The sequence below is a fragment of the Peromyscus californicus genome, unplaced genomic scaffold (assembly GCF_007827085.1).
Source record: "Peromyscus californicus insignis strain IS unplaced genomic scaffold, ASM782708v3 Scaffold_18__1_contigs__length_77618521, whole genome shotgun sequence".
NCBI lineage: Eukaryota > Metazoa > Chordata > Mammalia > Rodentia > Cricetidae > Peromyscus > Peromyscus californicus.
The window spans coordinates 7510137-7535617 of record NW_026294480.1 but is presented as its reverse complement, the minus strand read 5'-3'; the positions used below and the strand labels follow the sequence as shown (position 1 = coordinate 7535617).

Below are 25481 nucleotides of genomic sequence, written 5' to 3'. Positions count from 1 at the left end.
TGCTTTTATATCCCCTTGTTCCCTTCCTTTTAAACATCTTCCTCCATCTCATAGTTTCCCTCTACATCCTTTATGTGAGAAAAAAACACATGTGGAGGTGTGAGTGCAAACGTCTCTCACAGGCTCATGTGTTTGAATATTTGGTCCTCAGTTGGTGGCGCTATTTACGGAGATTTAGGAGTTGTGACTCTACTGGAGAAAAGATGTCACTGGGTGTTGCCTTTGAGAGTTTAAAGACTAGAATTTCTGGCCTGTGTTCTTGCTTTGTGTTTGTGGTTTCCTTATGTCAGCTCTCAGACAGTTGCTCTGGCCTCTTTGCCTGCTGCCTCCCAGTTGTAGTGATGGACTCTTACCACTCTGGAACCACAGTCCAAATGAATCTTTCCTTCTGTAAGTTCCCTTGATCTTGGTGTTTTATCACAACAACATAAAAGTGACTGATTCAGCATGCAATAGTTGTCTTTCTACATCTGGCTTATTTCTCTTAACATGATCATCTTTGTGATTCAATTTAAGAGAACTTGGATCTCCTCTTAATAACTTAATCACCAAAGTCAGCTAGTAATTTCTATATATTTCTGACTCATTTAAACCAGCTGATGCTAATTGAATACCATCCAGAAATTCATATATAGTTTTTATTATGTATGGTGTTTATCATAGAAAGAGGGGATAATAGGAATTTATAAGACTTCTAGGATTAATAATTAACTAGAAGGACTGGCAATATGAAAAAACTGTCAATCTTTCAAATACGTTTTTCTAAATTTATAGTATATTGATTGAGATTATTACAGACCAATGGAACTGTCCTTGTTTGCTTTCTATTGCTGTGATAAACACCATGACCACAGCCCACTCCTGGAGGAAAGGGTTTACTTTTATTACACATCTCAGTCACAGTCTTCCAATGAGGGAAGATATTTGAGAAACTCAGGCAGGAGCAGAAGCAGAACTCCTGAGGAATGCTGCTTACTAGCTGGCTTCTGCTCTCACATTCGGGCTACCTTTCGTACTCATCTGAGACCCATTTGTCCAGGGCTTTCACATCAGTTAATAATCAAGGAAATGGCCCACGGACATGCACAGAGGCCAGTGTGAGGGAGAAATTTTCTAACCGAGGTTCTGTGTTTCAGAGTCTCTCCAGTTTGTGTCACACAGCACAGACACATCCGACAAAGCCCAGGAGGTACACGCAGAAGTCTACACACAGTACCAAGTTCTCCCAGAGGCCCCATTTTACAAAGCGTTTACAAACCGCCCATCCGAGAGACTCACCTTGCTTTGATGGCCTGTGTTTCCACTGAAGGTTTATCTGTTGTGCCCAACAGATCTATGTTCATATCTCCCTGTCCCCTCCAGAGGTCACACTCAGTCAGCGTGTCCAAAGACACCATGTCCACCCTGCTAATGTAGAGTATACAGCATGGATTAATTTCCTCAGGTAAATTAAAGAAAAAAATTCCCACCGGGAAGGGATAAATGTCAAGGACTCAATCAAAACATAGATTATTTTTTGAGTGTATTTGGGTTGAATGCTTTAGACCTGCCAAACCAGCATGTTAAGAAACAATTTCTAATTTGATTAGTTCTCCCCCCAATATAAAGTTCTGCACCTGAGCTTCTAGACAAACTGTTCTAACAGTGTGTGTGGAGAATGGGGCGAAGTTTGATTAGGATCAGCTTCTACTTCAGTTGTATTGGCCTCAATGGTAGTTGGTTCAAAGGAGGCCTGGTTCGCCTCTAACATAATCATAGAACAAGGCCTCTGTGCTACCAAGGGAGCTGGCTCTTAGAATCTTTGATGTGTGCTATGCCACAGGGAAGATACTAGCTGTGTACAGTTACTGAGTGAGATGTGGCCACTCTAACTAAAGAAGTTAAGTAAGTATGGGGAAACACATTGATTAGGTTGGGAAGATGGCTCAGTTGGTAGTGCTTGGTGCACAAACATTAGAACCTAAGTTTGATCCCCAGCACCCATCTGAAAAGCTGGGCATGGTGGTGTGTGATTTAATCCCAGTGCTGGGGAGATAAAGATGGTTGATTGGTGGGGCTTCCTGGCCAGCAAGCTTAGCCTAATCAGAAAATCTCAGGTTCTGATGAGAGACTCTGCCTCAAAAAATAGTATTTGACTCCTAAAAACAACTAAGGCTGGCCTCTAGTATCCACATGCACCATCATACATGTGCACTGCTTCAAACCCCTGTACAAGCATGCTCTCCCCGTGTTCCCCCAGAGAATATACACACTGAACTTCAAAGATGTTGTAGATAATCAAAAACAACATAGTAAGTTTCATTTGGGTAACATCCAAATATTCTAAGTAAATTGAATCATAGTATAGAAATTAATTTACCTACATTTTAGTATTTTAAATGTGCTCACTAAAACTTTCCAAATGATGTGTATAACATTTTTGTTGGACAGAGCTGCACTAAAGCATTTATTACCTTAATTTTTCCCTCATGGGACCCATTAGTATCTTCTTCAATTTATCTTTCTTGTGAGTGTCTATTTTTTGAAGCTAAATTATAATTGTGACTTTGTTTCCCAGTCAGTAACTGCAGTAGTTTCTATTATAGAGCAGGGACTTAATAAATATTCATGGCCACATAAATGAATAGCTCCCCAGTATTGCTGGTGCACATTATTGTAATGATAAGTTTTAGGGAAAATGTGGATCTGTCTTGAAAAACATGTTCTGGTTCTGGTGCATACCTAGAGTCTCTATTTCTGCCAAGATGCCACCTTGGGACTTATTAGACATCTCTCCAAGCACAGAGACTTCTTTTAATAATGTGGCATATCTCTTGGGTTCTCATAGCTTGCTTCTGAAGTCTGCAGTGGTGGTGGGTTACATTAGAATGTGATTTTCAGGTAACAGAAGAAAGAAAAGAAACTGAGCATAAGGTATAAGGATTGGGCAGAAGGAGACCATCATGGCTAAAGCCAGTGAACTTTGTCCTAAGAGCAGAGATCTGACAAATTTGTGAATGTGGCAGAAGTTTATGTGAACCAAGACGTCTCCAAATGGTTTTCTGCAATCCTTGATACTACCTAGAGCCGTTTGGCTCTTTTAACACTTGCCAGACTTCAAGTTACTGTGGCTTACATGGCACTGGGGTGGGATGAGAGAGAGGTGGCAGGGAAGACAGTACCCATTGAATAGAAAGTACTCGTTTTCCCAATTTTAGTCATATTATCAGTATTTGTAATTCTAAAGTCATAAATCTAATGGAAATTACTTTTTAATGTCCCCTGGCACAACATTAAGATTTTGCAATTAGATTTTATAGCTTGCAGTCATATGTTACGGGTCACAATGCAAGATGAAGACCCTTCTGCAGGACAGACTCACAAATTTAAGATGGAGCAGGCTGAGGACTAGCTTCATGGGGAATGGAGGGGGTGGTTTCAGACTGATGTTAGCTTAGAATTTCAAGAATTTGCATTGCATATGGATTCTTGAAACTTCTTTCTAAAATATTGAGCATAAATTGCTTCTTGTGAGAGTTACCAGCAATTAAAGCCAGCCCCTGACCACTTGGTCCTTATCTTCAGGAAATTGTGATGAAGGATTTAGTAAAGTAGAAAATTACAAAGGTCTTAACAATTCTAAGCAGGAGAAAAGGCAAATGCCATTCATAAGGTATTCCTTGAAACATTTTTCTGAGACCTTTCCATTATTACCTCTTAACCGGTGTGTCATGTATAACTCAGACGTACCTGGGCCAATAGTTGCTTGAAAACTCTCCTGCTGTTGACATTTAGTTCCTATGATATTTCAAGTATTTATCATATGGGCAGGGAAATTACAGAAATGAATGGAATCTCAGAGCTGGAGTGGCTGTAGAGGCAGTATTCTACCTCTCAGTAGATTAAGTGATGAATGGTTGAGCCCTGATGAAATATTTTGTTTTGACTTGCTACTAGATAGACAGACACATGAAGTTTGGGGGCTGAAATGTTTTGTAGCCTTTTAAAAATTTTCAGAAAGAATTTGGGGGCTGAACTCCTTGTGATTCTCGTTTTTGGGATGTTTCTTGGCATGGAGCATTGACTACTGCTCAAAGGGAACTTGACTTTTGCACATGACATAGGATGTCTAGAAAAGGGGGCTGTAGGGAAAGAGAGGTAACAGTTAGCAAGCAGGAAGCAGTGGAGCAAACCAGTACAGACCTGCTACCCTATTTTTGGTGTGGCTTTAAAACACTTCACTCCCTGAGTTTTTAATCATAGTCTTAGCTTAGATTGTGTTGATAGGGCAGGTTTTGTAATGCACAAAAGCTGCAAATGAAGTCCACAAAAGAGAGAGGCTTGCCAACTTTAAAGAGTATTAACTAACTTTAAGGTAAGTTTATGTTTTTACACCTTAGGAAAAAGTGAGTAAAAAAGACTTTCCAGAATGTTCTGTGTACTCCACCCTGCACTCTCCCTTCTGCTGTGCTGACACCAGCCAAGAGTCAGCTCTTACATCTTCAGGACAGTGTCTGGTTCACACACATCCCCATACATACTCACACATCAGCACTTCATGATTGACGGCGTAGATCTTTAGCCGTTGGATTCAATGTATTCAATCCCTGTCTTCTCATTGCAGAATCTTGTTCATTACAATAAGGCAGATTTGTACATGGTTGGCATTTTCATCCTTAATACTTACATAAGACATTTGGATCCTAAAACCTGACTAGTGGACATGGTAAATGGGGTGTGTGCGTGTGTGTATGTGCCTGGTTTTGTGTGTGTGTGTGTGTGTGTGTGTGTGTGAGAGAGAGAGAGAGAGAGAGAGAGAGAGAGAGAGAGAGAGAGAGAGAGAGAGAGAGAGAGAGAGATATCCTAGGAGTGAATGAATATGTGCCCTGGCATTCATGTGGAGGTCAGAAGCCAACCTTGGGTGTCATTCTTTGCCTTCCATATTGTTTGAGAAAGTGCCTCTTGTTGTTTAGCACTGTATGTAAGGCAAGCTTGCCTATAAATGTCAGAAGAGTCTCTGCCTCTACCTCTGTCCTTTCTGTAGGAGTGTTGGCATTGCAGATGTGTGCCCTGATGTGTAGGAATTTTCATGTGGATTCTGGGAATCTGAAGAACACAGGTTGTCAGAATTGCATGAACCTTCTCCCCAGCTCTGAGAGTGTTCCTCCTCAGATCCTGATTGATATACAGATCATTATTAACAATAGAAAAAGCAGTAGATGCTGTGTGCAGGCTGAAGGAGAGATTGGCTTTGTGAGCCCAGCTTTTTAAGGCTGCATTTCACTGTTCTGTAGTCTCCAAGTGGGTATCGATTTTGCTTAACAATATATCAATAGGAATACATTTACTTTTGAAATGAAGAGGTTGCTGGTTTTCCTTTTGTTTTGCAACTTTGGAAATGTAGTGCTGCATTTTTAAGTCTATTGAGTTTTCATAATACAGCTCCATGGCTAGTTGAGTTTCTATGTCATTGGCTTTTGATCTAAGCATGACTCCCCTCACCATGCTTCAGTTTTCTCACCTATGATAAAGAGAACTATGGAAAGGCAGATTTGTGAGTTGCTTGTAACAGAACTTAGAACCAACCATCCTGCTTATATTATGTATTACTTCATTTGGTGCCAGTGGTCCTGCTGTGTATTTTCCATGCATCACTTCAATGGCAGAGCGTTAGCCATGTAGCTTCATGAGACATAGAAACAATAGGTTTTGTTTTGTGCTTCAACTTCTTTGTCTGATGCACATTACTTTCTGTCTGTGGCTTGGGGAATATTTTCCTACCATTGCCAGTCCTCATGAAGTATACACTGTGATTCTGATTTCAGTGTGAACTCCAGTGCCCAAAGATGTTTTGCAATATTTTCTCTGTCCTGCAATAAACTGAAGAGTGAAAGAATGTGGGATGAAGTTGGAACTACACCATGCCCGCCCTTATCCACACTTATCCACTTTGACAGATCGAGCCAAGCTGGGTTGCTGAGTTTGTATTGCAGGCTGCAGTCCGTCCAGTCTGGATTTACTATTGTCCTTAGCAACAGGATCCCCCTTTGGCCATGCTTTCAGATATCAGCTTATGACATTATTACCTGCACTATCTTTAGAATGTTTTTGATTGAGGTAAGAGTTCTTCCAATTATCTCTCCTGCATAAGGAAGGGGCACTGACTTGCATCTGTCTAGCCAGCATACAGTTTAAAGTTCCCAATTACTTTTGACCAAATTTATTATCCATCACTCACGATGATAAAATAGTTTTCTTAAAAGTGCAAGCCACATACCTTTTAAAAGCAGAATTTGTATACATTTGGTAAAATATTGGCAAAATATAATATGTGAGCTTATGTTGTCATAAAACTCAAAAAATCAACTCATCTGACTTTGTGGTAGAAAATCATTACATGTGTCAATAATCATGCTTGTGCAAAGGTTGAGTCTTCCAGGGTGTTCATTGAGTGTCATAATGATACCCAGGTACTCAGTTGGGACTTGCAAGTTTTGTGTTGCTCCACTTCTCAGCAGTGCTCTTGTTATCTGTTGTATTTAAGGTCCTTTCTATCTTATGCACCTTCCAGCAATATCAGAGGAGGAAGAAAGAAAATCAGCCCTTTGCAGCAATGAGCATAGGAATGTTGATGAAACTTGTATTCCCTCAGCGCATGGAGTGCTCTGGGATGTCTCTTCCCTCTACTCTCTTCTTCGCCTTTCTTGACCAACCCCAAAACTCATTTTCTACCAACTTTCCAGTCTCTTGAGGCTTCTCTCCTGCCTCACTGTGGTTGATATATTGTGCACACCAATAAACTTATCTGGGGGTCACAGAACAGAACAGCCACTATGTTAAACATAGAGGTTTAGGCAGTGGTACCACTTGCCTTTAATCCCAGCCTTCCAGAGGCAGAGATCTGTCTGGATCTCTGTGAGTTCAAAGCCACTCTGGAAACAGCCAGGCATGGTGACACATGCCTTTAATCCCAGGAAGTGATGGCAGGAAGCAGAAAAATATAAAAGTTGTGAAAACCAGGAACTAGAGCCTGGTTAAGCTTTTGGGCTTTTGAGTAGCAGTTCAGCTGAGATCCATTTGGATGAGGACTCAGGTTTTTAGTCTGAGGAAACAGGATCAGCTGAGGAATTGGAGAGGTGAGAATGCTGTGGCTTGTTCTGCTTCTCTGATCTTCCAGCATTCACCACAATAGCTGGCTTCAGTTTTGATTTTATTAATAAGACCTTTTAAGATTTGTGTTACACTGCCACCTCAACTTGAACTTCCCTAGCTAGACTGTTTCTGTTTATTTTATGAATTTTGGAAGGCAATATTGATAATGACTTACTGCTGTTATTGACATCTGTTATCATGAAGGTAAATTACATGTTTTCTGATGCTAGGATTGCAGGGTCTTTCTTACATTTCTTAGATAAGCCTAATTACCTATGTCCCATATGAATACATTTATGTATGTATGTGCATATATATATATATATGTGTGTGTGTGTGTGTGTGTGTGTGTGTATACATGAATATATGTATGTTTCCATGTGTATTTGTATGTGCACACATATATCTGATTTGCTGATACTATATACATTTCTTTAATATAATTTAAGCTGTGTTCTCAGTTGATCTCTGAAATTCAATTTTTAGAATACTACTGATTCAGCCTTACCACCTAGATTATCATAATAATTATAACCTCAAACTGAATTGGGAAGCTTTCCCTTTTTGTCTGAAATAACTTATGAAATGTTTACATTGTATATGCCTTATGGATTTGGCCAAAATACACATAAACCTAATCTTCTCATTGCTCTAGCATGCCATATGTTGGAGTTCATTATACAATTAGTTTATGTGCTTTTAATAGCAAAATAGTGCAACTAAATAAGCTTTAAAACGTTTCTTAATAGATAGAGTTCTACATGTTGAAGGGCAGTGACTTGGTTATTACTGGAGACTTTAAAGGGTAAAAGGACTGACATAGGAAAGGGAATAAAGAAATTTAAAATGATGAGATTTTGCAAAAATCAGAGCCCTGGTCTTCAGGAGAGGATGGAGAACACTGAGAAGTTGTGGTTTGTGCATGCAGGGGTTGAGTTCCAGAGCTTGGTCTGTGCAGAAGTTCCCACAAGGGCCTTAATGGATTCAGTAAGAAGTAAGGGTATATGATACACAAAGTTGAAGCAGACTAACATTGATCAGGAATGCAATAGACAATCAAAATGAAGAAATTACACAGTTAGGTTGGTTTTTGAGTGAGTGTTGCTCCTGTAAAAGTACAGTTTTGTTGTTTTGTTTTGTGGGGGCGGGGGGGGGGGGGAGTGGAAGGCACATTTGCATTTTAATTAATGAAATGGAAGAACACTGACCACTCTACTGTTAACTCATTTTCTTTTTCTGACTTGGCTTCTTTTTACTTCATGGGAATGTTTTCAGAAACACCATTGTTTTGTTATTGTTGCTATTCTTCAGAGCAGAAGCCCAAGTCTGAAGTGCTTCTTTTCATCTGGCTCCTACTCTCTCCACTGTCCCACTTTGAACTGATGAATGGATGCTGAACAAGCTAGCTGATTATTTTCTGATATTTGTAATAATGTTTTCTGCTCTCACTTGGTTTGCATTTCTCCACCAACAAGCAAGGTCAGCCTTGGCTCTGTTAATTTTTTCCCCTCTTGTATTTAGAAGAGAGCTTGAGTTTTTGCCTCTGGAGCTTGCAAGTTATGGTGAGTGAAGTGAGATGCACTCCTTCCCAGCCTAGGAGTCTAGATCAGGGCTCTTTGTTTGTGGGTTTCTCCTCTAAATGGTGATGCTTTTGAATTTAAGCATCATGTCAGCTCTTCTGGTCTTAGTGATATGTGAAGATGTCTCTGCAGTCCACCTGTCCATTTTAGTGGGTGACATTCTTTCGGTTGCAGTTGAATCCATGACCTTTCAGTAAATCAGCTCATGCCCTCTGACCCTTGACTCCTTGGTTTAACCTGAAAATGTTTTGTTTCCTTTAATTTCTCCTCCTTGGTCTCACCTCTAATCACCAGTCTGACAAAGATCCTCCCATAGCTAGAGTTTTCCTGCCTGGCCCACAGTCAGGACAAATCTCTGTCATCCGCCAGTCCCACAGCCGCTCAGACCCAACCAAGTAAACACAGAGAATTATATTGCTTACAAACTGTATGGCTGTGGCAGGCTTCTTGCTAACTGTTCTTATATCTTAAATTAGTCCGTTTCTATAAATCTATACCTTGCCACGTGGCTCGTGGCTTACCGGCATCTTCACATGCGGCTTGTCATGGCGGTGGCTGGCAGTGTCTCCTTCTCTGCCTTCCTGTTCTCTCAATTCTCCTCTCTGTTAGTCCCGCCTATACTTCCTTCCTGGCCACTGGCCAATCAGTGTTTTATTTATTGACCAATCAGAGCAACAGATTTGACATACAGACCATCCCACAGCACCCTCCCAGAACCTCTTGCATTTCTCTTTTTATGGTAACTACCTAAATTCTATGATATTTAGTGTTTTTCATATCTGGTATTCTTACTCTTTCTCTACACTTTCCACAGCATCCTCTCTGTCAGTGGCCCATTCCTATTTCCAGGATCTTTGATTCGGTAAATTAAGTGCTCTCTTGAAAACTTATAGATGCTTTCTTGTTACATCTGCTATGAAGCCCAGATGTCATAGACTGTACCTGAATTTCCCTATGGTTGACATGTTAAGTATACCTCTCGATTTCCAGTCCAGCATCTCTTAAGTTGCTATTACTTTTTCTTTTCTTCATTCTTCATCCTTACTCCTGCCTTATTAATTCACCAACTCTTGAATGGACTCACTCATTCCTAACCTTTAACTTCACACATTACTCAATGGCCACCACATCCAAGGCACTGCTTCTGTGCTGTAGACACCAGAACTTTGGTTTTAATCTCCCATTACCCAGAAGTACTGTCATAGTAAGGATGGTTATATGAGATACAGAGAGAGGAAACCATGGTCCTCATGTTAGAATAAAGATGGTTAGATGATGGGCTGGAGAGGTGGCTCAGTGGTTAATAGCACTGACTGCTCTTCCAGAAGACCCAGGTTCAATTCCCAGCACTCACATGGCAGCTCACAACTATCTCCAGTTCCAGGGAACCGTTACAGACCCCTCACACAGACATACATGCAGGCAAAACACCAATGCACATGAAATAAAACTAAATTAAATAATTAAAACAAGACAAAAGCAAAGATTTTTTTAAAATGTGATTTCCATGCGAGGTTGGTACAGAGGGTCACTGTGGTCTGCATGGTATTCCCTTTCCTGCTCCTCTAGGACAGCTGCCCCGTTATTCTGGATGACTCTTCCCTCCCATTATTCCCACCAGCCTCTCCTCTCTGTTGCTGTATAATTCCTAGAGCCCTACAGATATTTATAAATTATATTTACGTTTATAGAGACATTAGTGTTATTGCCCTAATGACATCATAATTTCTTAGAAGGATCATTTACTAATAATATATTACAACACTGATGTCTTGTATATACATAGTTACAAATGAGTAGTTTTAATTGATTTATGGTAAACATGCAAACAAAAGTGTGTAAAACGCCAAGAAGAAATTGGGGTAGCATATATGTTAAAATTTCGAAAACAAGTCTGTGTATAAGCTTAGACCTGCTTTTCTTTAAGAGGAAAATAACTTTCAATCAATTTCAATTCCCCAGTAACTGATAGTGAAGATATTTTGCTATCCACACATGAAGCGACCTCTGCGGTACATGTTATATGGGAAGAGTTTCCTATACTAGATCTGTTTTCATCTTTAGTGTCTGTTCAAAGAAACTATTGTCCTTCGTTAAACCAGTGACAGCATTGGTTTGACAGTTAGCATGTGCCCATTTAGTCAGTATGATATTATTCAAACACCAAATCAAAGAAAGAGAACAGCCGATTATATGGTTGGTTGCCAAGGAAGAAGAGAAGGTACCCTGAAACTGGCCAGCAATGCACCGTGTCTTTCTTCAGTGCCAGGAAAGAGGCATGGCTCAGAAGCAGCGTTCCATCCCTCTTCACACACTGTCATCTCATCACCATCAGACTCTGATAAGTTAACTTCTAAGAAGTTAACAGTGCTTGTAAAAATTTAAAAAAAAAAGGAGAAGAAAAAGGAGGAGAGACTCTGGACCCTCAGAGTGGCTGTTTCCTAATTTCCCTTAGAAAAAAATGCAATTGAGCATTGCAATTGAGTAGCTGCAAATTTCTCATCCATAAAGGGCCAAATGTGTTTAATAAGTCTAATTACAGGGCCAAAATAGAAATCTAATTGGCCCGGGATGGAAACATGCATTTGAAAGAGGCAGAAGTGCCCATGCTTTGTCCTTGCTTCTAAGCCTGGTGGAGTTGGGCAGTATGCAGGCCTCAGCCCTGGAGTCTGACGGGAGATGGTCGTTATCATCCCCTGTTCCTCTGATGGGTCATGTGAAGTGTGAATGCTCATCTGCAGCCAGCAGGAAAACGCACATTTGGCTTGTAAATCACAGCCAAGCTCTGAGGTCTGCATTTCTCTTTATTGAGTGGCCACCTTCTGCGTTTTACAGGTTAATGTATGGATTCTGCGATCTCCTAATTAAAAAAAGCCTCCAGTGGTACCCAATGATTGCACCAGGGAAGCTCTGAGTCCTTGCTGCTCCGCTTGCTACCTGATGTGTCCCCTCCGTCATCCTGGAAGAAGATCATTTGTGTTTTTACCTTTTTCATTTTTTTTTTCATATTTAGAAATTGGCCCCTGGTTACGGGAGTTCAGAGCGGAGAATGCTGTGGATTTCTCAAGGTTAACCTTTGACCCAGGACAGAAAGAACTTGTCGTAGGAACAAGGTAAGAGATGCTGGGTTTTGCCTCCACAGATACTTTCTGATTTCATTGTATATCTGTGCAATGATACCCGGGTTTCTGGGCTGAAATCATTGTGTACTGAATAATGTAATTTTATCTAAGAAGTGTTATATGCATGACATGTGGTAAATCCTCAGAAAGGGAGGGGGTGAGCTCCTGACTCCAAGTGTGGATCAGCCCCTCCCTGCTGCAGCAAGTCTTCAGATCTGAATTCATGAAACTGTTCAGACCACAATCCCAGAGGAGGGTTCTTTCTGGCTTCTGTTCTTACTTTAGAGAAGAGAAAAGTGAAGCAAAAAATAAATCAACTTGTCCACAAGCATTCACCCTGTGAAACATGGGCCCCAGTTTCAAACCTAGGAACTTTGACCCAAGAAAACATGTTCTTGACTTGTGTGTGTTTTTCAGTAGAGTTCAAGAGACCATACACCTCCATGTGCTTGTGCTTCTAAACACCCACCATCCCCCTTTTATTCTTTTCTTCTTTCTTTTTTTTTTTAGTGTCCCTGAATAGCCCAATGCCAGGAAGTTGGGAATTCAAAGGAAATATCACAATGTCTCCTGGGGGTGATGAGATTCCTGGTGTTGTCAGCACCTGTGTGTATTTGGGCACAGGGGCCCAACTCTCAGATTTAGAGTTTTCTCCATCATTTTGACTGATATTTCCTCTGAAAATGTGTGTAATTCCTACATTCAGGAACATGCCATACATAAATATGGATTCTTCTGGAACCCAAGGAAGGCATCTTGAGCATTTTTTATATCAGACATATTTGTACGTTGTAAGAAGTATATTTTGTAGATTGAAAATTTGAAAATCCCCATATAGACCAGAGTGAAGCTCAATTTAAATTGTGTTCTGGATCTTCCAGATAAAAGGAATATCTCTGAGAATTATCACCTTTAGAGCCTACGTCAGAGCATTTGGGAAGGACATAAGGGGTCACCGAGTCAACTCTACACTACAGCTCACCTGTGGCTTCCTAGAAGCTCTAATGCATGCCTTCAATGCACAGGTTGTGTGATATGCAACTGTTACTGTAGGTGAATGGAGAGAAGGTAGCCTGGGTCAGTGTTGGGTGGGTGCTGCATGGGACAGTTGTGAGGAGGCTGTGGGTGTGAGCCAGACAGATTCTTGGTGTCTTTTTTTCTTACTTTCTACAGTTGATGGGACAAGGGGGTTTCCAGGGTTGATCTCATCACATTCCATCACTCAGAGTGTGGGCTATACATTGCAAAGGTTTTAAACTGGTCTCCTGGTCTCTAGATTTTTCTTCTCCTTTTGTAACCATAGCTAACATCCTCTTTTATGTAATGTCTGCATTTGTGAGCACCATTGGACACGAATTGGTTCTCTGGTGTGACTGGCAGTACTCTGCTTTGTGTCTCCTGTCTCATAATTTCCCACATGGTCTAGGCCTACGGAATTATTAGGTTTCCCATAGCTATAAAGTATACTTTCTTTCTTCCAGGATCAGGTTTACTTTTTTTCTTTAATATTGGCTAATTCCTCAATCAACCCATGCCATTTTTTTTCTTCTTGGCTACATCCTTCTCACAGAGAAGGACCTGACTCAATGTCCTCTACTAGTCATGAACATTACCTGCTTTGCCCTGTTCCATTAATACTCAAGGGTCCACTGTTCTGACTACACTATTGAGGTTATTGTATTATTTCTTCACAAGGGCCATCTTTTTCTTAGGTATCAGAGTATGGGTCAAGCCTTTTTGTTTGCTTTTTTGTTTTATTAAAATGTAGCATAATGTCTTCCTCCTTGTAGAACCCCAAAGATATCAGACCATGCAACAAGCTTGATCTCAGATTTTATTTGTCCCTTTATACATCTGTAGGAAATTTCAGGAAAACAGGGTTAGAATGACCTCTAGATAGTTACATTTGGAATGAGCATAAGAAGGCGAGAGGCTGTAAGCCTCAAGGCTTGCATTTGACTGTGATCTAACAGGAACAGGCCCTTTTCTCAAAAGCAGGTACAAATATGATCCCAGCCAGCGTTGATCCTGCATCCCCCACTCTTCTTTCAAATCTTTTAAAAAGGCTTTCCATTAGCTTGGCTCAAGAGTCTCCACCATCTCTGGAGGACTGAAAACTTCAGCATTTGGTCAAGATACCAGCTTCTCTTAACAGATGTGAGAAGACACAGGGTAAACTGAAGATTGTGACAGGCTGTCTCCTGTGCCTGCTCTGAGTGCAGTAGCAGCTAGATGTGGTTCTCAATGGAACATTGTCCCTAGGTGTCCCTATTTGAGCTGCTCTGCTGATCTTCATAGCATTGCTTCCCAAGCCCAGTTCCACTGGAAGAGAATGGACCAGAGCCTGAGTCACCATGGTGGCCAGTGTAAGGTGAACACAGACAAAAATGCAGTATGCTCAGTGACGCCTGAATTTCAGATAAGCAAAACATATTATTTTATAGTAAGTATGCTTTGAGAGCCTGGAGACCCTAGGGACCCAGGCTGTATCTTATACTCTAGAACAGTGTTTAATACATTGTGGGTACTTAATAAATGAAGAAGGAAGGAATGGGCTGGGCTTCCCAAGCTCCATGATCAAGAGCCTGTTTCTGGGTGTAATTTCCTTATCTTTAAAGTTGGTATGATAGTTTTCACCCCTTCCAGCTGTTGTGAAGATTAATGAAATAGTCCATGACAAACTGTTGCCACATTAACAGGTTCCCAGCAAGCCCACAGTGTGACGAAGCCCTGCACTTTCCAGATGAGTCCATGTTCATGCACATACACATTTCAGGCAGATAACCCTGAAGGAGGAGGACAGGAATTCCATCTAGGAAATTTGGTGGGATTAGGCTCAGCACATTTGGGAGGGAGTCTGACCACTTATGAAATTTTAAAAATAGCCTAGCCCTTGGGTTCTTTTTGGGAAGGCATGACCTAGCAAGACAAGTTTGGATAGCATGTGTGTTTTTTTCAGAAACCAGTAATGGTTTAAAAATATGAACTGTGGAAAAATAGAACAGGCCTATTTATTTTGTTCATAGTTAGCCCTAGATATTGTGAAACCATTTCTGGGCCAGTTTCCCTTTATATCAGTGATGTTTTATGTCCCCAAGTGTGAAGTCAGTTAAAGATCCTTAGCACTCTTTGATAAGGAGAGCTTATTGTGCAGCAGAAGAAAAATACCTCTTCAGGCAATTTGTGCTTATGGGGCACCAGAAGGGATTTGAATTGGAATCCATGCAATTTCTAGAAAGGTTCACTCATTTACCATTTCCAAGGTATGTGGTGACTTTCATATGAATTTAAATGTATTGGCGTTCAAATCCTTCTTTGCGCCTGCTTCTTGAAAATTTAATAATGTTCACGTTTGCAACCATTACACTCGGCCATCTTCCTTCTAAGGGAATGTGGAAAACTCAGTAAGTCACAAGGAAATCAGCACTTCCAAAGACAGCCACAATTCACCCTTCACTTATTTGCTTGTGGTATTTGACTCCCATGTGTTTCCATTCTTAGGATAATATGTGTCGGGCGGCGGTATACTGCTTGCCACAAAACCTACTGAAATCAATTTCATGGAATGAAAGAAGAAAAGAAAGTCAAGGCAAAAGAATATGCAACTGCTCAGGGTTTTTTTGTGGATAGTTGTGAAAGGAATGACAGTCATAATACTTGACAAGCTACAAGCCTCAGTTTGCTGTGCATAGAATTGTAGCAACAGATGTGAGAGAGGGAGATAACATTTTTATTTTGCAAATGAGTTCTTGTGCCTCAGACTCTATCTAATGGGTGGCAAATGATGGTCCCGAATCACAGGGATAGGTGCCATGTATTAGATTTGAATGATGATTGCAAATGATAGGTGACGTGATGCACGCAGCGTGATGTGTGGTACCAGTTATTTGCAAGTTAGCCGCATTTAATAATGCAAAATGCCGGGCACTTGTCATGAAGGAGTGCATCATTACAGCACCTGCAGTGTCTTTGCCATAGGGCAACGGAGAAGAAATTGAGGTTTCCTTTGTGGCTATTTGGACATTTGTCTTCAAAGTGGCTTTCTAAATGAAAGCACAGTTCAATATTTATCTTGTTTTTCAAATGTTTTTCCTTTAAATTCTTTGTTTCTTATGCTGTCAATTATTCACTTTCCATGTTTACTTTCTGACACTCTTATTCTTTGTCTACAGTTTTCTATGTGATGGGCCTATTTGCAACCTGTGATGTTTTAGTCAAAAAGGACCCTGTTAGTCTTCACAAACTAACCCACAGCCTAGATGACTCAGCCATCTGTATATATAAGGTGGTGAGATTGGGACCCAAAAACCTTATATGTGGATCAGATAATGATCATGAATTAATAATCAAATTTAATGATTTATTTTTATGGAAATTTTATTTTAATTTTATCAGAAATCTATCACAATATGGTAACATTATGACTATACCAAGCAGACGGATGCTGGGTATGTGTAAGTCTCCTTATACACATGATCAAATGTGAGGACCAGCCCTACAGATCTGACCTCAGTATAGATCCACCTATGGCTGTGCACATGGACTGGTGTCAGGACCCCTTTATGGGTGCATATTTTGCACACTGGATTGATCATTCCAGCTCCTGCGTCACCATTCTAATTAGTAAACATTTTTCTATATAGCAGATGATATGTCTTTGTATTCCTGCACAGAAAATGGTATAGATTACAATCAGCCTGGCTTTTTGTTTTGTATGCTTTTATAGGAAAACTAAATAGTTATTAGATCAAGTGCTTTCAACACAGGGCTCAGTTTCATCAGAAATCACAGTGAGTGAAGTTGTTGAATAATTTCAGTGTATTTTTTAACCATTTGTTTTTCCTCATGTTTAACTCTCTAAACCTGAAAATTAAAACAAGGAATGAGTCACGCACTTTACTTCTGGTTGAATTTACTTCATGTATTCAGAACTGCTAAAAATCTTAAATGCATTGAAATTCTGGGTTTGTATGGGATATTCATAGTTCTATGCTCTGGGCATCACAGACCACCAACAATTTAGTTCTTCACTGTGTGTGGCTGAGGAGCCAAGAAAGGGCATTTTTCTAAGTTGTTCTTTGAAGCAAGAAAACAATGTATATAACTGGTTGAACTGCATGTTCCTAGACCGTGTCGTTCCTACCAGGCTGAGCCGTTCATTCCCTTGATGGTTTGCCTTGAGTTGGTTCTGTCTTGTTCACATAGGAAGCCAGGACACTGGAGTTGGGTCTTCCTAATGACCTCACAGTGAATTGTTTTGAGTGAGGGCCTGTTCTCCTAAGACTATGCTAAATAAGAAGACAGGCTTCAGTTTATTTAAAATGAGTTTTTCCCGGACAAAACAAATATTCTACTACTTCTAATGAAGGTGTGTGTGTGAGAAAGGCTATTTTAGATTCAGCTAAACTTTACTTTTCCAATATTGACTAATGCCATTCTCTATTTTTCAGGTAGTGATAATCCCTGTTTTTTTGCTTTAAATTTTCCCCCAAGATTTAACCTGCTGGAAGCACTGTATCATTTAAAGTAAACCTAGAAATGTTTACAGGATCAACAGTACAGCTTCCAGCAGACATATCTCTTCCTGATTTAGAAGGATGTATCTTGGTCAGGCTTATGAAATTAAAGGTAGCAAGTGCCAAGGGGATGAAATCAGTGATTGGGAGTGAATCCAAGAAGCAGTGGTGCCACCATGCACAGAAACCCGAGGGGAGGGGATGGCCATAAGGATGCTGTGTTCTCATTAATTATGACTTAGGAGAAGCAGTTGGAGATGGACAGCGGAACGGTGCTGCTCATTGCTACCCCTTTTGGTTATATGACCTCACCTGAACTCTTACTCGTAGACTTAATTACCTCTTCTTTTCTTATCTTTTTCCTCCGTGGAGCCGGTATTAAGTGCATTGGTGCTTAAGATGCTTTACTTCATTAGCATAGTTCAAGGTGAGCCATCATTTAATTTTTAGGTTAAAATAATAGAGGGCCTGTCTCCCTGGGTTGCACCAGGTGCTCCAGTGAGCCAAGATCTGAAGCCTTATATCTGGGCGATATTAGTGAGATGTAGTTGTTTAAATAACATCGTATGTAGACTTGTCTAGGGAGTGCAGTCTTTTGGATCATTACCAATTCTCTTAGTCTTTGGTTACAGTTTCCTGTTAAGGGTTTAAGACCATGCAGGTGGCCAAAATTAATTTATTTTTGTACTGTTGAGGCCAGTAGAGGATTTAGTCTTCAGGGTTACTTGAGCTTGAGATAAGTGGGATAATTATTCTTTGTACTAGGGACCTAACTCTGGCTTATTGAGTCAACAGTAACTGCACAGACACTCCCTCCCCATTTTAGCTTCTTACTCCAAGACAGGACAGAATGAAAGAGTCAAGGTCTTAAAGACTTTGAAGAAAAGGGTGTGTTTTGGTTTGTTTGTTTAAAGAGACAGGTTTTGTAAGAAATATCAGATTTGAATCTTTTCTACCAAAAACTCATGTGTAGGACAAGAATTTAAAATCTTTTTATCTCCCTCACCTTGGAAGACTTCTATCCAAATGTTTTAGTCATTCCTACCCTGTAGCTGGAGTTTTCTCCAGTCCTGCCTGGCTCTAGGTCAGGACAAATCTCTCTCACCCGCCAGTCCCGCAGCTGCTCACACCACCAAGTAAACACACAGAGACTTATATTACTTATAAACTGTATGGCCGTGGCAGGCTTCTTGCTATCTGTTCTCATATCTTAAATTAACCCATTTCTATTAATCGATAAGTTGCCATGTGGCTTGTGGCTTACCGGTATCTTAACAACTTCTCATGGTGGTGGCCGGCAGCATCTCTCCCTATCCTAGCCTTCCACTTCCCCCTTCTCTTCTCTCTTTGTCCCGCCTATACTTCCTGCCTGGCTGCTGGCCAATCAGCATTTTATTTATACAGAGTGATATCCACAGCACTACCCAGTAAAACCTTTGTTTCTATCTCTGTTCTAGGAATTTGATGGTTTGGAGTAGTGAGTCTACTCTCCTTCGAGCGATGACCCCTTTCCCTTTCCTCCTCCATTTCCTAGGGGCCAATTTCTTTCACACTAGCCAGTTGAGTACGATTGTGAGGTAGGACCCCAGCCATTGGGGACAAGACACAGTCACCACCTGAGTTAGAACAAAAATACAATTGTACTTCCTATTTCCTGTTGTGCTGTATGTTCACTCTTCCCGAGCATACTCTCATGAACAAGAGTAAGGTTTGTCTTGTCCAGACCAACAAACAAACAAAGTTTAATTATATTCCCTTTCCACCTTTTCTTTTCTTTTTCTGCATAGTCCGTTTGATTAATTAACTTGACCTATGGACTCACGATTTTTAAAAATGTCTCCTCTTAAAAATACACAGCTTTAACAGAGATGGAGTAGGAGAGCAATGGAAGAGATATCTTGATAGAGGGAGACATCACGGGAATAGGGAGAAATCTGGTGCCAGGGAAGTTTCCAGGAATCCACAAGGCTGACCCCAGCTTAGACTACTGGCAATAATGGAAAGGGTGAAGGGTGCCTGAGCTGGCCTACTCAGGTAATCAGATTGATGAATACCCTAACTATCAGCATAGAGCCTTCATCAAGTAATTTGATGGAAGCAGATGCAGAGACCCACAGTCAAGCACCAGGTTGAGCTTTAGGAATCCAGTCGAAGAGAGAGAAGAGAGATTCTATGAGCAAGGGGCATCAAGATCATGATGGGGAAACATCCAGAGACAACCAAACCAAACTAGTGGGAACTCATGGACTTTACACCAACAACTTTGGAACCTCCATGGGAGTGGATTAGGCCCTCTGCATAAATAAGACAGTTATGTAGCTTGATCTGCTTAAGGGGCCCCCTGGCAGTGGGATCAGGACCCATCCCTGGTGCATGAGTTGGCTTTTTAGAGCCCATTACCTGTGATGGGACACCTTGCACAACCTTGATGCAGGGGGAGGATCTCGGACCTACCTCAACTGAGTGTACCAGGCTTTGCTGACTCCCCATGGGAGGCCTTACCTCTTTGGAGGAGGGGATGGAGGGTGGGCTGGAGGGGAAGCCTGAGGGAAGCAGGATGAGGGATGAAAGGGGGATTATCTGTGGTTGGTGTGGTGATATTGTGTTCCCCAAAATATTGTGCATCCTAATAAAATTATCTGGGGTCAGAGAACAGAACAGCAACTAGATAGACATAGAGGCCAGAAAATGGTGGCACACTTGCCTTTAATCCTAGCATTTTGGAGGCAGAGATACATCGGAATCTCTGTGAGTTCAAAGCCACACTGGAAGCAGCCAGGCATGGTGACACATGCCTTTAATCCCAGGAAGTGATGGCAGGAAGAAGAAAGGTATATAAGGTGTGAAAACCAGGAACTAGAGCTGGTTAAGTTTTTAGGCTCTTGAGCAGCAGTTCAGCTGAGATCCATTCCATCTGAGGACTCAGAGGCTTCCAGTCTGAGGAAACAGGATAGCCTGAGAAGTTGGCAAGGTGAGGCTAGCTGTGGCCTGTTCTGTCTCTCTGTTCTTTCAGCGTTCACCCTAATATTTGGCTCCCATGTTTTTTATTAATAAGACCCTTTAAGATTCGTGTTATAGGTTAGTATTTAAAATGAATAAATTTCTTAATAAAGGGAAAAAAGAAACATGATTAGTTTAAAAACCTTCAGGCTATTTAAATTTATGTCAATAAATCTGATGGGCATAGATTAAAAATAAATCCATTGTATTGTGGAGGGAGCCTTAAATATGATATGGCAGGACATGGGTCAGTTTCCGTTTTTTTTTTTTTTTTTTTTTTTTTGGTTTTTCGAGACAGGGTTTCTCTGTGCAGTTTTGCGCCTTTTCCTGGAACTCACTTGGTAGCCCAGGCTGGCCTCAAACTCACAGAGATACGCCTGGCTCTGCCTCCCGAGTGCTGGGATTAAAGGCGTGTGCCACCACCGCCCGGCCCCAGTTTCTGTTTTGATCCTTGCATGTCTGAAGTCTGTGTGTTGAGAGTTTCATGTGTATGGCCAGTGAATAAATGGTCTAAGGACAATGAGAACTTCTAGCCATAAAATACAAGTCATTAGATTTACTGTCTCGAACCCACAGGCAAACAATAGTGATGAGTAGACACGGGACGGGCTGTGAGGGCTGTGATGTCAGATAACAGGAACGCAGATAACTAGGTACAATAAATATGTTCCTGTGTTCTACAGAACTATGGGGCGGCCCTAGTTCACAACAGATTAGTGTTTATTTTGTGAAAAACTGATGAGGGGAGACAAAGGCTGCAGACACAAAATAAGGACAAGGAGAAAGGAACATTAGTTCCCCTGATTTGCTTAGGACCTATCATGCATGTACTGAAACATCACAATCAGCTCAGAAGGATGTACAATTTTGGTCTGTCTGATTATGAAAGATTGTTTTCAGAAGATTGAAAAAATTGTTAACTCCCTAGTTCTCATCAGAACACACTGTACAAATGTATAGAATTGTCAGATTAAATCCTCTAAACTTGTATAATTTAATAATAATAATAAAAAGATATCCAGCTTTGACCTGTAGAGTGTGTGTGTGTGTGTGTGTGTGTGTGTGTGTGTGTGTGTGTGTGTGTCTTCTGACTTTGGTATCCTTCGTCCAGTATTTACCAAATATCGGTGTACTTAAGGATCAATTCCTCCAAAATTAAGCCTCCTCGATGCTGGTCCTGGCTCTGTGAATTCTTGTGCCCTAGCAGAATGTGCTTAGACAGGTGGGGTCTGTTTTAAGAAAGATGTCTAACTATGTGTTCTTCATGCATCTTCTATTATTTTGTTATTTCTTTCACATGTGTGTGTTTGTGCACACTTGTGTGTGTATGTGTCGGTGTGTGTGCATGTGTATGTGCATGTGTCTGAGGCCCAAGGTTGATGTCAGGAATCTTTATTGATGGTAATCCACCTTACTCGTTTGGGCAATGTCTTGCCTGACTCCAGCACTCCCTGATAGGGCTAGTGTAGCATATTTGTCTTGCTTTCAAGCTCCTGTCTCTGCCTTCCAAGTACTGGAATTATAGACAGGCTTGCCATGCCCAGTAGGTATTTAAATGGGCTCTGGGAAGCCAAACGCCTGTCTTCATTCTTTTGTAGTAAATACTTTAATAATTTAGCCATCCCCCAAACCCTCTGAGTCCTTTAAGAAGAAAAAAAAGAAAAGAAAACCTCACGTCTCTTTTCTGTGTTTGGGCTTGGAGAAAGTAAGCATAGCCAGATATTTATCTATTTATTTATTTAATAAGCAAACCGTTATTTAACATGCATATAGTTGTTTAGATATTAAAATAAATAAATAAATAATAAAATTCTCCATTTTATGAATATGAAAGACTTGGCATGGATGTGGTAGTGATTAAGTCCTATGTATGTGACACTGGTTTTAAGTGTTAAGAGAGTTTTCTTCTGAGTTAGTTCTGCATGGGACTCCAAAATTCATTATTTTATGTAGTTTCCTTTTAGGACCCTTAATGCATCTACTATTTACTAAAGATACAGTATGCTGTGAAGTATTGGATAATGAAGATGAAGCGTGTTCAACTTCAAATATAAGAATTGGTTAACAGTGGCCCCTGAGTCGGCTTTCTGTGCTTTGCTAATAAAGTTTTATTGGGGCACAGTCATGTCTGTTCATTTGCACCATGACTGCAGCTGATTTGGAGCTGTAACTACAAATTTTACTATGTGTGGCATAGACCACAGAGGTGCAATGTTTTCTACCCTGGTTTATTCCTGACTTTTGGCTTTGCATAGTAACAGGGACACGAGTAATACTTTCTTTGTGAGCAGTTTGGGTGGCACTGAGGACACTAGCAGCAAAGAGCTTTGATGGTACTTGGGGCAAGGAAGGCTGCGCTGAGAAAGCACCATCCAGGTGAACCTTGGAGATGCTTTGAGCATGGGTAGACACGAGAAGGGTTCTCACAGGAAAGTGACAGAACTTCCTGAGTCTGGGGAAGAAGAGCTTAGAATGAGATTTGGGTAGTGACTGAAAAAGGAAAGTGACTGTGGCTGAGGCCCCAGGTCAAAGGCAGAGCTTGGAATTGATCTTCTAACGAAAGGATTGGCAACTCTTGACATAGGCCCAGGACTCTCGCCTGGTCTTTGTAGACTGCGGAAGAACTGCCAGACTCACTGGTTTGTTCAGATCCTGTCCTCCATGGCATTGGAATGCTCCTGCTGACAGTAGAGAGACGCCCCAGACTTCCGCACCTGTGTGTTCTTGTGCTCATGTCTGCATGAGGAGATGCTGCTACTGTACTCTGTGTGCCACGGTTAGGTAAGATGCTGGCTGAGGTTGTGGTCAGGTAAGAAAGAACCTGAAGTTCAGAATGGAAATAGGAAGGAAAACGGGTGCAGACATTTGTCAGAATTTGGCTTGACAGTGATTTATGACAAAGAAAATGGGGTGTTTGAGGGCTAGGGCCCAGGGAGACTTCAGTGGGATTCACTGGGAAGGGGTGTGTTGGTGAATGAACAATGAGTCTGGTTATTTAGAGCTGTATGTGGACTAAATAGAAAGTTCTACTAACTGAAGAAAGACCAGAGAAATAATTATACATATAAGTAACTAAAATGGTGAACATTTCTAGGAAATCACAAGCTAAAGGAGTCAGAACTACTTTGTTGCTATTGTTTCAGGTGATAAGTTTCTCTATTAACTGGAAAATAGAAAATAACAAATCACACACGTAACGGCTACATAGGAGTAGAAGTCAGCATCGACCTTATTAAGTGAGCACTAGAGTCAACCAAACCTCAGAGATCCGTGAGTCGTCCTTAAAGCATAACAAGGTTGAAATGATCAGAGTGATTGTTAACAATGTTGACGTGTAACTTTTGTTCAAAGTATATGTCTTGGGAAAGGTTTCTCTTAATTGGTTTCCTTAATGCCAGCCTCAAAATCTGCCAGCATCACTTCATTGTTGCTAAATGAGAAGCTACTCTGTTTCTGAACCTTACTCTTATTTTTTAAAATTACTGTGGATTTATTTCACTTTGCTCTTCTTCGTCTTTTTGTTGTCTTTGGGATAGAGTCTTGCTTTGTACCCCAGACTGTCCTCAAACTCTTATGACAATCCTGGCTTGGCCTTCTGAGTGCTGGAATCCTGTGTGTGCACCACAATGTACAACAAGATCTTATTTTTTCCCTTTTTGTCTTGTTATGATACTGGGATTGGAGATGGCACTCAGCATCTTATGTATTCTGGGAAGAGGTCTAACATTTAGCTGTGTTTCCATCCTCTAACTTTGTTTCCAGTTGGAGGAATCTCATTTACATGCTAGGCAAGTGTTCTTCCAGTGGGATGTGTCTACATACGTCTTAAAAGCTTGCCATTTCAACATGTCCGTGTGCTATTGAGATGGCTGGACGTAAGTTTTCTGTTTTGAAACATATTTCTAGTATGTGCTGCTTTTCAGGGTTCAATTGAAATACTCTTTTGTAGATAGAAAATAAAAGGAGTCGGCGGGGCGGTGGTGGCGCACACCTTTAATCCCAGCACTCGGGAGGCAGAGGCAGGCGGATCTTTGAGTTCAAGGCCAGCCTGTTCTACAGAGCAAGAAACAGGAAACGCACAAAGCTACACAGAGAAACCTTGTCTCGAAAAACCAAAAAAAAACAAAAAAACAAAAGAAATGAAAAGGAGCCAATAGGATACATGAGTGCTCGACATAGCAAACAGAAAAGTCAGACGTACTTAAAATTTCCTAATCACAGTAATATATTTCATATTTTCTTTTAAAAACATTTTAATAAGTGTTTTATATATATGTATATATGTGTGTGTGTGTATATATATATATATATATATATATATAGAGAGAGAGAGAGAGAGAGAGAGAGAGAGAGAGAGAGATTAGAGGTTAGAGGGAAAATAGGTTTGCTCACAAGTACAGTGCCCACAGAGGCCACAAGGAGCTGTCAGCTCCCGCAGAGCTGGCATTGGAGGCAGTTGTAAATCACCTGACGTGGGCAATTGGTCCCTGAAAGAACAGTATGAGCTTTTAGTGATCAGTCATTTCATCACCCCCAATACTTAGAATTTTCTAAGATGTATAGAAAGGATCATTATCAATTAATAACCTACAGTGTAAATATCCATTGAAATACACTGTAATTGTGCATAAACCATATGTCCCTGAGTCCCCACTCCTGTCAAAGGAGCTGATGTGTTGATGGCTGGTCACTGTAGGTGGCTCATGCTCCCGGGGATGGCCACACCGCCATGCACACACAGGCAGCATTAACTGCATTCAGGGAGTTATTAGTAACAATAACCAAGAAACAAAGGGCATTGAATTGGGAGAAATATAGGGTGAGGGTCACCAAAGGGAAGTGCAGGGAGGAAGTGGTGGATGGATATGATCAATATACCTTGTATGACTGCATGGAACTACCAAAGAATGAAAAACATTACTTAAAATATATTTGTAATTCAAGTTTAGCTTGTTAAACACCCATGAAAAAGAAAAAGGAGAAATGTGTACTAGAATGATTAAGACCATAAAAGCAAAACATACAGGGGTTTAGAATGAATGTACCATCAGTAAACATGAAGCTTTAGAAATGTCCACTTTAAACAGGTTGAGGAGCTGTGTCATTAAATTGCTTCATATCCCTTACGTTTG

General features: G+C 40.8%; 1 protein-coding gene across 8 annotated transcripts in view; it reads left to right on the top strand.

The window, feature by feature from the left end:
* The window catches only part of Sema5a (semaphorin 5A), a 469252-nt gene that overhangs the window by 204642 nt on the left and 239129 nt on the right, over nucleotides 1-25481 (top strand). For all 8 annotated transcript variants that reach the window (XM_052743005.1, XM_052743006.1, XM_052742999.1 and 5 more), the window contains one exon: nucleotides 11725-11824. In XM_052743005.1, coding sequence (XP_052598965.1) covers nucleotides 11725-11824 — 100 coding nt within the window. The remainder of the gene's footprint in view (nucleotides 1-11724; nucleotides 11825-25481) is intronic.